Raw genomic sequence first — 17,878 nt, 5'->3', positions numbered from 1 at the left:
AGACTAAGTGTGAACAGGTGCTGAACCTAGAGTCGCCAGTTCAGCACCTGTTCACACTTAGTCTATGTTTGGATGTGCAGGTCAGGTTTTTGAAATGTATTCTCTAGCCTTCTGATCGTGCACTCCGCCTTCTAGCCACAGGTGTTTTAATTACAGCAGGTCCAATACCCCTCCATAGAGAGAGAGAATTTTAGTCTAGGAAGAGGTTTCACATGTACCCATTCAGATGGAGACGTTTATTCTCAGCGAGGTAAGGCAAGCGTAGGACCTGGTATAAGAGAGATGCTGTAAGGTGGCTACCAGGTACACATAAAATTGGCCATTTTTATGCGCTAAATGCTCTCATCTTTCATATTTCTAGTGCAGTAATGCAGTTCAAATTTCGTATTTCAAGTTTGTATGTTCTAGCGCTGCAGTGTGCTGCCTTATTTATTTAAACATTTTGGAATAATGTCCTGTGGATCCATGAGATTAAAATAGAACTCTTTGGCCACTGATCAAGGGTATGGGTGGAGAAAAAAAGAGCACAGGAATTCAGGAAAAGAACACCACGCCAACCATTAAGCATGGAGTTGGATCAATCATGCTTTGGGGTTGTGTTGCAGCCACTGGCACGGGGATCACTTCACGGTTAGAGGGAAGAAGGGATTCAATTAAATTTCAGCAAATACTTGATGTAAACATGGCATCTGTTAAAAAAAAAAAAAACACCTGAAGTTAAAAAGTGGATGGCTTTGACAAAGGGATAGTGATCCTAAACACACATCAAAATACACAATAGACCACCTCACCTCCAAAAGGCGCAAGGTGAAGGTTTTACAATGGCCCTCACAGTCCCCTGATCTGAACATCATTGAAAATCTGTGGCTAGACCTCAAAATAACAGTTCAGCCAAGACGACCCAGGAATCTTACAGAACTAGGAGAATTGGTGAGAATCCCTCAACAAGATTTGAAAGACTCTTGTCTGGCTACAAAAAGTGTTTACAAGCTGTGATACTTTCAAAAAGGTGATGCTGCTAGGTACTAACCATGCGGATTACTAAAGTTTGCATCAGCCAATTTTCCTTTTTGTAATTTTTAAAAGGTAACAGATGAATATTCTTCTTGCCTAAAATAGCAAGGGAATTGTGTAGTCTTTAACTTTAGGGTACCGTCACACTATACGATTTACCAACGATCACGACCAGCGATACGACCTGGCCGTGATCGTTGGTAAGTCGTAGTGTGGTCGCTGGAGAGCTGTCACACAGACAGCTCTCCAGCGACCAACGATGCCGAGGTCCCCGGGTAACCAGGGTAAACATCGGGTTACTAAGCGCAGGACCGCGCTTAGTAACCCGATGGTTACCCTGGTTACCAGCGTAAAAAACAAACAAACAGTACGTACTTACATTCCGGTGTCTGTCCCTTGCCGTCTGCTTCCCGCACTCACTGACTGCCGGCCGTAAAGTGAAAGCACAGCGGTGACGTCACCGCTGTGCTCTGCTTTCACTTTACGGCCGGCAGTCAGTGAGTGCGGGAAGCAGACGGCAAGGGACCTGACGGACACCGAAATGTAAGTATGTACTGTTTGTTTGTTTTTTACATTTACGATGGTAACCAGGATAAACATCGGGTTACTAAGCACGGCCCTGTGCTTAGTAACCCGATGTTTACCCTGGTTACAAGCGAACGCATCGCTAGATCGGTGTCGCACACCGATCCAGCGATGACAGCGGGAGATCCAGCGACGAAAGAATGTTCCATACGATCTGCTACGACGTACGATTCTCAGCAGGATCACTGATCGCTGCTGCGTGTCAGACACAGCGATATCGTATGGATATCGCTGGAACGTCACGAATCGTACCGTCGTAGCGATCAAAATGGCACTGTGTGACGGTACCCTTAGGCATTTAGAGATCATTTAATCTTCAACTTGCTGAAAGGCAACCTGTCCGCAGGATTGTGCTGAGTAAACTACAGACAGTCAGGTTGGTGCCGTTATACTGTTTAAAATGATACCAGGTGTGATGAAATCTGTCTTTTGGTTGTTTAATCTGTATTTGTAGTTTTTCAGTTAATGAGCTTCTTGTGCTTTGGGCATCCTGTGGAGGGGCTTTATGTGGTGGGAGAGGATAGAACTTTATGTTGGCTCTATACATGGCAGCTTATGGTGGGTCTGGCCTTGTTTTCATGGCAGATATATAAAATAAACTGCCCTGTTGTGTCTAGGCCAGCTTAAACCAACTTCTGCATACACACTTCAGTCCTCCAGATTCAGTTCTGTAATCTAGGTCCATGGTTCTGCTGGACAGGTTGTACAGTTTGGAATAATTGTCAGATTAAGCATGAGATTAGGAGGGAGTCTCCATGTACATAAGGACGGCTACAGAAGATACATAACAACCTCTTCTAGATTTAGCTAACAATTAGGGAAATGGAACTTTAGAGCAGCCTATATTATGGTCACATAACTCCTGTGGCTGCAGACTTGTCTTTTGAGACCAGACAACCCCTTCAACTGCATTAACTTTTTAATAGCTAAAGTCCAAAGTCTGCAGTGTGTCAAATTTTTTTTGGCCAAAGTAAACCTGAAGTTATATAATCATTAATTGCACTTGGATTCTGGCCTATATGGAAGTGCAGAAAGATAAGTGTCATTTTACTGTGAATGTTTTGTGTGCACATTAATGGATGCTACTTCATCCTGAAAGTAACGTACTTAGGACATTTTTTTTGGATTAGTACCAACAGTTTTTGTTTTTATTATAAGGAAGAGGTTCGACTACATAATTGCAATCTATGTACAATTATTTACGTGAGACATTTGTACTAAATGAGGAACTGTCGTTAACCGTATTGTCATACAAGAAAACTGTGCCTTAACTCCTTAACCACCAGCACCGTACATGTACACTAATGGTCGGCAGAGGATGAAGAGTGCTGAGGAGTTGAGCCCACCACATTTCCAGCAGATGGCTGTGTCATACAGCTATCATCTGCCTCTAACTCAGGGTTGCCAACTATTCAGAAATTCCTGAACACACTGTAAAAATAGGGCACTTTTGCCATGTCCGTAAAAAAGTTTGAGGCTTATGAATTTTTTTTTTTTTTTTTTGAAACTGAAGAAAGCTTTCAGTGAATGCAGGTAATCTCTTCGTATCAGAATTTTGGGCTGTAGATATGTATCACTTATTATCAGAATGTTTTATTATGGTTTTACAATGTGTCCATTAAAAAAAAAAAAGGTCTTTTTTTTTTTTTTTTTTTAAATTAGCACTCCAGTAAAAATACCGGTAAGTAATGTTGGCAAGCCTATTCTGACAGCCATGAGTGGAGCGCAGCCGAGCCCGTGGCTTTTAACTTAAGTGCCACTATAATTTTGCAGCGTGATCACTCAGGGCTGTGAGTGACAGAACTCACAACTTGACTATCTCAGAGCAGAACAAAAGTTTTGCTGCCGTGTGGAGAGCATGCAGTCAAAATTTCTTTAAGTGAGCTATGATTCCATAAGGAGTTATGGAGATGCTATACAGCCTAGCCATACATCGTCTAGATTTCCGAGACCTGTGGACCTGAATGCTTCCAGGGTCTCAACGTTCTAACACCTATGGGTGTGAAGATACATAGAACAGCTACTAGAAGGCAGGTAGTAAAGCTGTGTTTGCTCTCAATGCGTATCAGGAGCGTGGCCCTATCCCATGGTGCCAGAACCGCCGCCCTAGGACTGTCTAGAAGGGGTTATGATTAGCGATGAGCGAGTATACTCTGGTGATCTCCGAGTATTTGTAAGTGCTTGGAGATTTAGTTTTCGTTGCCTCAGCTGCATGATTTACAGCTGATAGACAGCTTGAATACATGTTGGGATTCCCTAGCAACCAGGCAATCCCCACATGTACTCAGGCTGGCTAGCAGCCGTAAATCATGCAGCTGAGGCGATGAAAACTAAATCTCCGAGCAGTTGCAAATACTCGGAGACCACCCGAGCAACGAGTACACTCACTCATCACTAGTTATGATCTTTCATAGTGTTTTTTTTTTTTTTAATTTTAGCTTCAAACCTTCAGGGGAGGGGGATAAGGACATCCTATGGGTGGAAAAGGACGTGACCAAACAAGTAATCAATGCTTGTGTAGAGCTTTGCCTAGTGCTTTTTCTCTGGGAGGGTTCGCGACATCACATCGTGTGGGGAGAAGTCACTGGAACGTAGGGGACCACAAGCCTCCATTGTGGCAGCCCCTCCCCGGCAAGCCAGGCCTTTCATCTACTGGTAACTGACCCATATATTCTGCTTATATCTTTTGTCATACCACTATCTGTAATTGCCTATCTGACCATTTTGTACAGTGAGGGGAAATAAGTATTTGATCCCTTGCTGATTTTGTAAGCTTGCCCACTGACAAAGACATGAACAGGCTATAATTTTAAGGGTAGGTTAATTTTAACATTGAGAGATAGAATATCAAAAATAAAATCCAGAAAATCACATTGTGTCAATTATATAAATTTATTTGCATTTTGCAGTGAGAAATAAGTATTTAATCCCTCTGGTAAACGAGACTTAATACTTGGTGGCAAAACCCTTGTTGGCAAGCGCAGCAGTCAGATGTTTTTTGTAGTTGATGTTGAGGTTTGCGCACATGTCGGGAGGAGTTTCTGTCCACTAGTCTTTGCAGATCATCTCTAAATCATTAAGATTGGCAACTCGGTTACTTGGCAACTCGGAGCTTCAACTCCCTCCATAAGTTTTCTATGGGATTAAGGTCTGGAGACTGGCTAGGCCACTCTATGACCTTAATGTGTGTTTTTTTTTTTTGTTTTTTTGAGCCACTGCTTTGTTGCCTTGGCTGTATGTTTTGAGTCATTGTCTTGCTAGAACACCCTGTCACAACCCATTTTTAACCCCTTAATCCCATTGGACTATCCCGTCGAGGTGACCTGGGACTTAATTCCCAGTGACGGGATAGTACATCCAGCGCGATCAGCCGCGCTCACGGGGGGTGCGTCCGATCGCCACCGGGTGTCAGCTGATTATTACAGCTGACATCCGGCACTATGTGCCAGGAGCGGTCACGGACCGCTCCTAGCACATTAACCCCCGGAACACTGTAATCAAACATGATCGTGGCATTCCGGAGGCACAGGGAAGCATCGCGCAGGGATGGGGCTCCCTGTGTGCTTCCCTGAGACCCTTGGAGCAAAGCGATGTGATGTCTCCTACATCCTCCTCCCTGCTGGCCCGGATCCAAAATGGCCGCGGAGGGCCTTCCGGGTCCTGCAGAGAGGTGGCTTTCAAGCGCCTGCTGAGAGCAGGCGCCGGGAAGCCTCCTGCAGTGCCTGTCAGATCGCTGATCTGACACACTGCTTTGCAAAGTGTCAGATCAGCAATCTGACACTATAGTATGATGTCCCCCCGGAACAAAGTAAAAAAATTAAAAAAAAAATTCCTAAATAAAGAAAAAAAAATATTATTCCAATAAAATATTTTTCTTTAAATAAAAAAAATAAAAAATTAAAGTACACATATTTGGTATCGACGCGTCCGTTACGACCCGACCCATAAAACTGTACCACTAGTTAACCCCTTCAGTGAACACCGTAAAAAGAGGCAAAAAACAATGCTTTATCATACCGCCGAACAAAAAGTGGAATAACACGCGATCAAAAAGACGGATATAAATAACCATGGTACCGCTGAAAACGTCATCTTGTCCCGCAAAAAACGAGCCATCATACAGCATCCTCGGCAAAAAAATAAAAAAAGTTAGTCCTCAGAATAAAGCGATGCAAAAATATTATTTTTTTATATAAAATAATTTTTATCGTATAACAGCGCCAAAACATACAAAAAATGATATAAATGAGGTATCGCTGTAATCATACTAACCCGAAGAATAAAACTGCTTTTATCAATTTTACCAAACGTGGAACGGTATAAGCGCCTCCCAAAATAAATTCATGAATAGCTGGTTTTTGGTCATTCTGCCTCACAAAAATCGGAATAAAAAGCGATCAAAAAATGTCACATGCCTGAAAACAGTACCAATAAAAACATCAACTCGTCCCACAAAAAACAAGACCTCACATGACTCTGTGGAAAAATTATAGCTCTCAAAATATGGAGACGCAAAAACTATTTTTTGCAATAAAAAGCGTCTTTTAGTGTGTGACGGCTGCCAATCATAAAAATCTGCTTAAAAAAAAAACCCGCTATAAAAGTAAATCAAACCCCCCTTCATCACCCCCTTAGTTAGGGGAAAAATAATACAATTTTTAAAAAATGTATTTATTTCCATTTTCCCGTTAGGGTTAGGGCTAAAGTTAGGGTTGGAATTAGGGTTAGGGGTGTGGTTATGGTTAGGGTTGGGATTAGGTTAGGGGTGTGTTTGGGTTAGGGTTTCAATTAGAATTCGGGGGTTTCCACTGTTTAGGCACATTAGGGGCTCTCCAAACGCGGCATGTCATCCGATCTCAATTCCAGCCAATTCTGCGTTGAAAAAGTAAAACAGTGCTCCTTCCCTTCCGAGCTCTCCCGTGCGCCCACACAGGGGTTTACCCCAACATATGGGGTATCGGTGTACTCAGGACAAATTGGACAACAGCTTTTGGGGTCCGATTTCTCCTGTTACCCTTGGGGAAAATACAAAACTGGGGGCTAAAAAATCATTTTTGTGGAAAAAAAAAATAATTTTTTTTTCATTTTCACGGCTCTCGCGGCTCTGCGTTATAAACTGATAAACTGTAGTGAAACACTTGGGGGTTCAAAGTTCTCACAACACATCTAGATAAGCTCCTTGGGGGGTCTAGTTTCCAATATGGGGTCACTTGTGGGGGGTTTCTACTGTTTAGGTACATTAGGGGCTCTGCAAATGCAATGTGACGCCTGCAAACCAATCGATCTAAATCTGCATTCCAAACGGCACTCCTTCCCTTCCGAGCTCTGCCATACGTCCAAATGGTGGTTCTCCCCCACATATGAGGTATCGGCGTACTCTGGACAAATTGCACAACAACTTTTGGAGTCCAATTTCTTCTGGTACCCTTGGGAAAATAAAAAATTGGAGGCGAAAAGTTCATTTTTGTGAAAAAATTATTTTTTATTTTTACGGCTCTACATTATAAACTTCTGTGAGGAACTTGGTGGGTCAAAGTGCTCACCACACATCTAGATAAGTTCCTTAGGGGGTCTACTTTCCAAAATGGTGTCACTTGGGGGGGGTTTCAATGTTTAGGCACATCAGGGGCTCTCCAAACGCAACATGGCGTCCCATCTCAATTCCAGTCACTTTTGCATTGAAAAGTCAAGTGGCGCTTCCGAGATCTCCCATGCGCCCAAACAGTGGTTTACCCCCACATATCCGCGTACTCAGGACAAATTGTACAACAACTTTTGGGGTCCAATTTCTCCTGTTACCCTTGGTAAAATAAAACAAATTGGAGCGGAAGTAAATTTTTTGTGAAAAAAAAGTTAAATGTTCATTTTTTTATTTTTTTTATTTTTTATTTTTTTTTGAAACCCCTTCACCCCCAAGGGTGGTTTGCACGTTAATGATCGGGCCAATTTTTACAATTCTGACCACTGTCCCTTATGAGGTTATAACTCTGGATCGCTTCAACGGATCCTGATGATTCTGACATTGTTTTCTCATGACATATTGTACTTCATGCTAGTAGTAAAATTTCTTTGATATTACCTGCGCTTATTTGTGAAAAAAAAACGGAAATTTGGCAAAATTTTGAAAATTTTCCAACTTTGAATTTTTATGCTCTTAAATCACAGAGATATATCACACAAAATACTTAATAAATAACATTTCCCACATGTCTACTTTACATCAGCACAATTTTGGAACCAACATTTTTTTCAGTTAGGAAGTTATAAGGGTTAAAAGTTGACCAGCAAGTTCTCGTTTTTACAACACCATTTTTTTTTTTATGGACTACATCACATTTGAAGTCACTTTGAGGGGTCTATATAATAGAAAATACCCAAGAGTGACACCATTCTAAAAACTGCACCCCTCAAGGTGCTCAAAACCACATTCAAGAAGTTTATTAACCCTTCAGGTGTTTCACAGGAATTTTTGGAATGTTTTAAAAAATGAACATTTAAATTTTTTTCACAAATTTACTTCAGCTCCAATTTGTTTTATTTTACCAAGGGTAACAGGAGAAAATGGACCCCAAAAGTTGTACAATTTGTCTTGAGTACGCTGATACCCCACTGGGCGCACGGCACAGCTCGGAAGGGAATGGAATTTAGCAATATTAGTCATTCGAGGAGCACAGCGATGTGCACACAATAGATTGTGCTGGATATTGAGCACAGTGTAAGGTGACATACTTTTTTACACTAATGTAGTCATAATGATCAGGATTTTTATGAAGATTGATAATCTTTGTTCAAGCTTTAAATATTATTTTTTTTCTCCTATTTTAATACCTGCCATATAATCCAAACAAGAACAATGCTGAAATATCTCTAAAAAAAAAAAATATATATATAATAAATAAACTTTTTTTTTTCTTCTTCTAGACGCCATTAAAAAAGACTAAAGAACTCCTTGCTGATCATGGTGTAACATTTACAAATGCTGTAAGTATATTGTTCTGCGTTACAATTCTATTAAAATTATTTCCTCCCAAATACATTTATCACCTATACAAGGGTTAGATGATAAATGTATGATTGTTGTGGATCCTACCAAGGGGACATATTTATTATTATTAATAATAATAATAATAATCTTTATATAGCGCTAACATATTCCGCAGTGCTTTACAGTTTAACCGAGAATGGACGCCCGTTGATTTTATGATGGTACACCGTAAGGGTATGTGCACACGTCAGGATTTCTTGCAGAAATTTTCCTGACAAAAAACGGACATTTCTGCCAGAAATCCGCATGCGTTTTTGCCGCGTTTTTCACGCGTTTTTGATGCATTTTTGGTGCGTTTTTTCCCAAATGCATAGAATTGCAGGAAAATGCAGAAAATCAGCAAAAATAATGAACATGCTCATTTTTTACCGCGATGCGTTTTTTTCGCGGAAAAAAACGCATCCATATGCACAAAACATGCAGAATGCATTCTAAATGATAGAATGCATAATGTATGCAGTTTTAATGAGTTTTTATAGCGTTTTTAGTGCCCGCCAAGATCTGCCAGCAGACACCCAGCAACCAGTGAGAATTTTCTCATTGGCTGCTGGGTTTTGATTACTGTGATATGTCCTATGACAGTGATCAAAACCCCTAATATTTGATAAATATGGCAACACTTGGGCTGTACCTCTCTCTTCTCTCCTTGTAGTTGTTCTGGGAGAGAAGAGAGAGAGACTACATTTCAAGTGCTGCCCTGTCAGTTAACAAAAACATATTTCTGCATCCACCAGCATCCAATTTACCCACTCCCGTTCTCCGTAATCCCTGCATCATCAGCAGAGGATTATAAAAAAAATAAATAAATTTCTAATTTTTTTAAAATCTTTTTTTAGGGTTAGCAGAGGAAATAAATAAAATGGCCCACAGAACTTTCAGCGCGGAGCAAGCTTACAGCCTGCTTTGCTCCGGCAGCTCCGGCAGTGAAACAGAATCTGCCTCTGAAGCTGAGCAGCTTTCAGACAGTGACGACTCTTCCTCCACGGGATCCCCCAGCCCGGTGGTAGTGGAGTCGGTCATCACTGCTGAAGCTTCAGAGGCAGGACCAAGTACCGCAGTCTCCCCACCGCTGTGGTATAATGACACCTCATTTTCCCCTCAAATTCCCCCTTTTTCTGCAGCCCCTAGAATAAGAGTAGATGTCGCCAATTTTACTCCTATTGATTTTTTTTCAAATTTTCATTAGCCCCGAAGTCCTGCAATTAATCGTCCACCAAACAAACCTATATGCCTGGCAATATATTTCCCAAAAACCCACTGCCTTTCATTCCCGTTCCTGGATCCCCACAAATGTCCCCGAAATAAAAAAATTTTTAGGCCTCACCTTGAATATGGGTTTAGTAAAAAAAAAAAAACACACTCCACTCTTAGGCTGCCGTCACACTAGCAGTATTTGGTCAGTATTTTACATCAGTATGTGTAAGCCAAAACCAGGAGTGGAACAAATAGAGGAAAAGTATAACAGAAACATATATGCACCACTTCTGCATTTATCACCCACTCCTGGTTTTGGCTGAGAAATACTGATGTAAAATACTGACCAAATACTGAGCGTGTAACGGCAGCCTTACTGGGCAACAAAAGCTGTCCACTGCACCCCTGTATTTGCAGCCGTCATGTCCCGAGTCCGTTACGAAGCCCTGATGAGATTCCTCCACTTCAGTGACAATTCCCAAGCTCTCCCAAGAACTGACCCCAACTACGATCGGCTAAATAAATTAAGAACACTAATTTCCCTCCTAACAACTTCCTTTCTAAATTCCTATACCCAAGAGCAAAATGTGGCAGTCGACGAGTCCTTGATGAGCTACAAGGGCCATCGGTCATTCCGCCAATTTATTCCCTCCAAGAGAGCCAAATACGGCATAAAATTATACAAAACTTGCGAGAGCTCATCAGGGTACACGTCCACCTTCCTAATTTATGAAGGTAGGTACCGCCAAATAAACCCCCCCAAACTGCCCCCAGACAATTGGTATCCCAGGGAAAATACCCTTTCTCAATCAAGGGTACCACGTGTATACTGACAACTACTACACGAGCATCCCCCTATACAAATCCTTCCATGCTGCAAATACAGGGGCCTGTGGGACAGTGAGGAAAAACAGAGTGGGGTTTCCGTCACAGTTGGTGTCCAGACGTTTGGAGAGGGGAGCGTCATTCTCACTCGCAAGCGACCAACTTCTTGCAGTGAAGTGGAAAGACAGGAAGGACGTCTACATGCTTTCCACACTGCATACGGACACCACTGTGACGGTCAGAGAGAGGGGTGCCACCAGGGACAAGGAAAAACTAGTCTGCGTCACAGACTAAAACAAACATATGGGTGGCGTAGACTTGTCAGACCAGGTTCTGCAACCATACCTGGTCAAGAGGAAGACCAGGGCGTGGTATAAAAAGGTGGCAATCTATCTCATTCAAACTGCCACATATAACAGTTTTGTCCTATATAAAAAAAAATCCCAAGGACCACTTACGTTCCTGCACTTTCAGGAAAAAGTTGTAGAGAGCCTCATATTTGAGTCAATGGCACCGGGGGAAGCCTTCGACTCTGAGGATTCCCGGAGACTTTCAGAACGCCATTTTCCTCACCCTGTCCCTGTCACTCCCACCCAAAGGTATCCTCAAAAAAGATGCTGAGTTTGCAGAAAGCATGGCAGACGGAGTGATTCCCGATTCTATTGCCCCACATGCCCATCCCAACCAGGCCTTTGTATCTCCCCCTGTTTTGAGACCTACCACACCACCTACTATTATTAGTTTTTGTTTTTTTCAATAATTCTTATTTTCTGCTTAGTGGCCCAAGTAGAACAATTTTGAACAATTGATAAAGAATATTTTAATTAGTAGATCCCATTTTACCCCATTTCACAATTCCAGAACTTGATCAATCCCATACCAAACTACTATCTCAACAAATTCTCATCCACGTACCCACGTCTGTACACTCTAGAGTGTGGACCCCACAAATGTTCTTGCAAAGTCAGGTCATCTGAAAATTGTAGGACTCGATCAATCCCATACCAAACTACTATTCCAACAAATTCTCGTCAACGTACCCACGTCAAAAAGCGTTAGAATGTGGACCCCAGAAATGATCTTGAAAAGTGAGGTAATCTGAAAATGAATTCTAGGACTTGATTACTCACAAACATTTTTGACCATTTATCTAACTTTGTTTTTACGACTGTCTTACTACACAAAACTTTGGCTTCCATTTATATCTAATATATAATTGCCTAGAATACTACTTCCTGCAATTTGTGCCAACTTCCTGTCCGGAGCTAATGTCCGGAGCTAATGTCCGGAGATAAGTGACGTCAACAGTGTCCAGTGTCTGATTGGTTGCCGACTGCTGCGAGCGACCAATCAGAAACGTGCCGTACTGTGACACACTCCGCCCGCCATTTTGGTGTGATTTTTGAATTTTTACCTCACAGCAAGTTTCTACTGCGTGGAGGCGGGCCCAGTGACGTTGCTCTTCAAGCTCCTGCCGAATTTCGTCAAAAAAATGATAATACCATTTACCAAAACTATATATATTTAGTTGTGAAGTGGTTCAGTGACATTTTCACACCAATTTTGAACTTTTGTTTGGTGTTTTCTCCATATACTGCCTATTATTTTTGTTCTTTCTTACTATTATTTATTAATTGTATTATTCTTACATTTGAATAAATAAAGTATATATGGATTCTAGACTCCCGATTCTTTAGAATCGGGCTGCCATCTAGTTACTTATATTTATGTTGATGATACGGGCATGATCATTTTATTGTAGGATTTCTAAAAAATTAGGAAGTTCCGTACTTATACACTATGGGCTTTACTTTATGGTTCTTGCCGAACCTCTGGTACCAGACAATACTTTCTATAGAGAACTGGTTGTTTTGTGCATATAGCGGTTCTGACCTTGGCGGGTGGGAGCTTGCTATGGTGTACCACGTCTATTGGTACATTCGTCTCTCATATAAGGATTGATGGAGCTAAAAGGACGTTGTACGACCAGTTTCTGAAAGTGTCTGCCATTCTAGCCCTGATGGTGTTCTTTCATCTTTGGAACAAACTCCGCTTTGCCACATAGTTGGCTGCATTTTCCTACACATTTTGCCCTTCACTCCAGTACAGTTTATTCTTCCTGCTACAATATACGCAAATGCGGGACAACTGTTTTGTTAGCAAGACCAATTTTATAGTCAGCCAATGTGTTTTAGGAGCATGCCACCCTCTGTGAGTAATAATTCCTGGAAGGATTTTCTTTTTTGCTCAATGTCTCTAGAAGCTTTGAATGGGTCCTGGATCTTCAATTTCAAATAAAGCCAAATTTGTCACATTGTGCCCCTTTCTGTCCAAGCCCTGCCATTTGTCCAAACAGAACTTTTTGACTACATATGGGATATCGCTGCGCTCATAATAAAGTGGGTAACGAATTGTGGGGTCCACTTTTTGATGATTTTTCTGAAAAAAGTGAGACATTCAGGTCTAAAACAAGATTTTCATGGAAAAAATGAATTTTTTTCAATATGATGACCTAATGTTATCAAACTGTGTCGTACATGTGGTTTCAAATTGCTCAATATACCCCTGATTAAAATCTTTTGAGGGGTGTAGTTTCCAAAATGGGGTCAGTTATGGGGGTTTCTGCTGTTAGGCACATCTACAAACATAAAATGGCGTCCGCTCTCACAATTAAGAGATTAAAAAGTCAAACGGCGAACCTTCCCTTCCGAGCTCCGCAGTGCGCCCAAACAGAGGTTTACCCCCACATACGGGGTATCGACATACTCAGGACAAGTTGCACAACAACTTTTGGGGTCCAATTTGTCTTGCTACCCGTGGGAAAATAAAAAATTGGGGGTGAAAAGATCATTTTTGTGAAAAAAAGAAAAAAGTTTTGATTTTTTTCAGCTCTACATTATAAACTTGTGTGAAGCACTTGGGGGTTCAAAGTGTTGACCACACACCTAGATAAGTTCCTTAGGGGGTCTAGTTTCCAAAATGGGGTCACTTGTGGAGGGTTTCCACTGTTTAGGCTCATCGGCGGCTCTCCAAATGCGACATGGTGTCCGATCTCCATTCCATGGAATTCTGTGTTGAAAAAGTCAAATGGCGCTCCTTCCCTTCTGAGCTCTGCTGTGCACCCAAACAGTGGTTCCCTCCCTTCCCCCCCCCCCACATATGGGGTATCAACATTCTCCGGACAAATAAATTTTGTGGTTCATTTTCTCTTTTTACACTTGTGAAAATAAAAAAAATTGGTTCTGAAGTAAAATGTTTGTGAAAAAAAGTTTAAATGTTCATTTTTTCCTTCCACATTGCTTCAGTTCCTGTACAACAACTGAAGCTTTAATAAAGTTCTTGAATGTGGTTTTGCGCACCTTGAGGGGTGCAGTTTTTAGAATGGTGTCCCTTTTGGGCATTTTCTGCCATATAGACCCCTAAAAATGACTTCAAATGTGAGGTGGTCCCTAAAAAAAAAAAAATGGTTTTGTAAATTTTGCTGTAAAAATAAATTGCTGGTCAAATTTTAACCCTTAACTCCCTAACAAAAAAACGTTTCCAAAATTGTGCTGATGTAAAGTAGACATATGAGAAATGTTATTTATTAACTATTTTTCGTGACAGATCTCTCTGATGTAAGGGCATATAAATTCAAAGTTTGAAAATTGCAAAATTTTCAAAATTTTCGCCATATTTCCGTTTTTTTTAATAAACGCAAGTAATATCGAAGAAATGTTACCACTAACATGAAGTACAATATGTCACGAAAAAACATTCTCAGAATCAGCAGGATCCGTTGAAGCGTTCCCGAGTTATAACCTCATAAAGAGACAGTGGTCAGAATTGTAAAAATTGGCTCGGTCATTATGTACCAAATTGGCTCTGTCACTAAGGGGTTAAGTTAAAGCCCCACTCAATCAAGGTGTTTTTGTTTTTTTTGTTTTGTTCCCCCAGCACTGCTGTGGTACTTTAAATGTAAGCTCCCTGTCCCTGTTCTTGGAGTCGCCTTCTGGCTGCTTCACCTTTTCCTGACGCCACTCCAGTTCCGTAGCTCCAGCTTGTGCTCGTAGTCAGAAGTTCCGTTGCAAGAGCGCAATGCAAGTCTATGAGAGCCAGAATGAGCCTTTCATAGAGATATATTGGAAAGTGACTTCTGGTGCGCTCCATGAAACACTGGAGCTAACAGCAGGTCACTTTTCGCTGGAAAAGGATGAAGGTGGCTGCAGATGGGCGAGTTCTGTCCAATTTTAAAACTGTGTATGGATACTTTTGACGTATACGCCAGAGCTTCCCTGCAGATTCTACTAACATACACGGCACCTATAGCTAGTGGACATATAAGAGCTGATAACCGAAACATCTGGGAAGGGAAAGATGATGTATTTGTTTAATACTTTTGGCTTCCTGTGTGCAGCATATGGCCTGCTAAGTTATTGACTAGATAACCACAATCTGTGTGGGAAGAGGTTAACGTAAATCAGATAAGAAAAGAATGACAGATGTACTAAACTCGTTGCCTTCTACTGCAGTAAGAGCCTGTATGGTGGTATTTTACCATTGGGCTTCCAATAAGTCGTGTTAGAACACTAAGGGTATGTTCTCACTTGGTGTTTTTGCAGCATTTTTTTTATCATCCATTCAAGTCAATGGGTGAAAAACGCTGAAATTTACGGTACATGCTTTATGTGAAAAAAAAAAAAAAAAACTCAGCAAAGCACAAAATCCTGATGACCAAAAAAAGTGTGTGCATGAGATTTCTGAAATCTCATAGGCTTTGCTGGTACTGTAAAAAGCAGCTTAAAATTAGCCTAAAAAGTGTGAACTTGCCGTAATGCAGGTATTAGATGATACTGAGGAGGTAAAGGCTGTGTATGACGTTTGCGTTTTTCTTTCCAGTATGTTAGTAGCGCCCTTTGCTGTCCAAGTAGAGCCAGTATTCTGTCCGGGCGATACCCCCATAATCATCATGTCGTCAACAACACAATAGAAGGAAACTGCAGCAGTAAAGCGTGGCAGAAGACACAAGAGCCGTACACCTTCCCTGCGCTCCTCCACTCATCTGGTTACCAGACATTTTTTGCTGGGAAATACTTAAATCAGGTACTGTGTGTGTATACGATCAGGATTAGGAATGCTCACTCCGACTTTGTGTATGATTATGTCCTCGATTATTTAAATAATCGAGGACATAAACTGTTCTTCAACTATATCAATAGTAAAAGAATAAAAACTGAAAATGTAGGCCCCTTAAAAAATAGTGAGGAAAGAATGGTTGTAGATGACGAGGAAAAAGCTAACATATTAAACACCTTCTTCTCCACGGTATTCACGGCGGAAAATGAAATGCTAGGTGAAATCCCAAGAAACAATGAAAACCCTATATTAAGGGTCACCAATCTAACCCAAGAAGAGGTGCGAAACCGGCTAAATAAGATTAAAATAGATAAATCTCCGGGTCCGGATGGCATACACCCACGAGTACTAAGAGAACTAAGTAATGTAATAGATAAACCATTATTTCTTATTTTTAGGGACTCTATAGCGACAGGGTCTGTTCCGCAGGATTGGCGCATAGCAAATGTGGTGCCAATATTCAAAAAGGGCTCTAAAAGTGAACCTGGAAATTATAGGCCAGTAAGTCTAACCTCTATTGTTGGTAAAATATTTGAAGGGTTTCTGAGGGATGTTATTCTGGATTATCTCAATGAGAATAACTGTTTAACTCCATATCAGCATGGGTTTATGAGAAATCGCTCCTGTCAAACCAATCTAATCAGTTTTTATGAAGAGGTAAGCTATAGGCTGGACCACGGTGAGTCATTGGACGTGGTATATCTCGATTTTTCCAAAGCGTTTGATACCGTGCCGCACAAGAGGTTGGTACACAAAATGAGAATGCTTGGTCTGGGGGAAAATGTGTGTAAATGGGTTAGTAACTGGCTTAGTGATAGAAAGCAGAGGGTGGTTATAAATGGTATAGTCTCTAACTGGGTCGCTGTGACCAGTGGGGTACTGCAGGGGTCAGTATTGGGACCTGTTCTCTTCAACATATTCATTAATGATCTGGTAGAAGGTTTACATAGTAAAATATCGATATTTGCAGATGATACAAAACTATGTAAAGCAGTTAATACAAGAGAAGATAGTATTCTGCTACAGATGGATCTGGATAAGTTGGAAACTTGGGCTGAAAGGTGGCAGATGAGGTTTAACAATGATAAATGTAAGGTTATACACATGGGAAGAAGGAATCAATATCACCATTACACACTGAATGGGAAACCACTGGGTAAATCTGACAGGGAGAAGGACTTGGGGATCCTAGTTAATGATAAACTTACCTGGAGCAGCCAGTGCCAGGCAGCAGCTGCCAAGGCAAACAGGATCATGGGGTGCATTAAAAGAGGTCTGGATACACATGATGAGAGCATTATACTGCCTCTGTACAAATCCCTAGTTAGACCGCACATGGAGTACTGTGTCCAGTTTTGGGCACCAGTGCTCAGGAAGGATATAATGGAACTAGAGAGAGTACAAAGCAGGGCAACAAAATTAATAAAAGGGATGGGAGAACTACAATACCCAGATAGATTAGCGAAATTAGGATTATTTAGTCTAGAAAAAAGACGACTGAGGGGCGATCTAATAACCATGTATAAGTATATAAGGGGACAATACAAATATCTCGCTGAGGATCTGTTTATACCAAGGAAGGTGACGGGCACAAGGGGGCATTCTTTGCGTCTGGAGGAGAGAAGGTTTTTCCATCAACATAGAAGAGGATTCTTTACTGTTAGGGCAGTGAGAATCTGGAATTGCTTGCCTGAGGAGGTGGTGATGGCGAACTCAGTCGAGGGGTTCAAGAGAGGCCTGGATGTCTTCCTGGAGCAGAACAATATTATATCATACAATTATTAGGTTCTGTAGAAGGACGTAGATCTGGGCATTTATTATGATGGAATATAGGCTGAACTGGATGGACAAATGTCTTTTTTCGGCCTTACTACCTATGTTACTATGTTAAAAGGTAGCCTGAGTTATTTAGAGTATTTATTCATTCATGATGCGGTCTTAAAGCGAACGTGTCCTGTACATGCAGTCCAATCTATTCACAGTACAGTATAGAGAAATAAAAACCGAGCAGATTGGTACATAGGTTTGTTGGAAAAGCTTCAGTGTAATTGTATTTTACCGATTTGAAAACACTGGTGTGTGCATGCATATAGTGTATAG

At 41.2% G+C, this 17,878-nt stretch overlaps 1 protein-coding gene across 3 annotated transcripts in view; it reads left to right on the top strand.

Moving 5' to 3' along the window:
- GNS (glucosamine (N-acetyl)-6-sulfatase) overlaps positions 1-17,878 on the top strand; it is an 86,991-nt gene that overhangs the window by 30,364 nt on the left and 38,749 nt on the right. For all 3 annotated transcript variants that reach the window (XM_069764676.1, XM_069764677.1, XM_069764675.1), the window contains exons 2-3: positions 8,521-8,580; positions 15,542-15,745. In XM_069764676.1, coding sequence (XP_069620777.1) covers positions 8,521-8,580; positions 15,542-15,745 — 264 coding nt within the window. The remainder of the gene's footprint in view (positions 1-8,520; positions 8,581-15,541; positions 15,746-17,878) is intronic.

Source organism: Ranitomeya imitator, chromosome 4 (genome assembly GCF_032444005.1).
Source record: "Ranitomeya imitator isolate aRanImi1 chromosome 4, aRanImi1.pri, whole genome shotgun sequence".
NCBI lineage: Eukaryota > Metazoa > Chordata > Amphibia > Anura > Dendrobatidae > Ranitomeya > Ranitomeya imitator.
The sequence above is the reverse complement of the archived record's forward strand: the minus strand, read 5'-3'. Positions and strand labels throughout refer to the sequence as shown.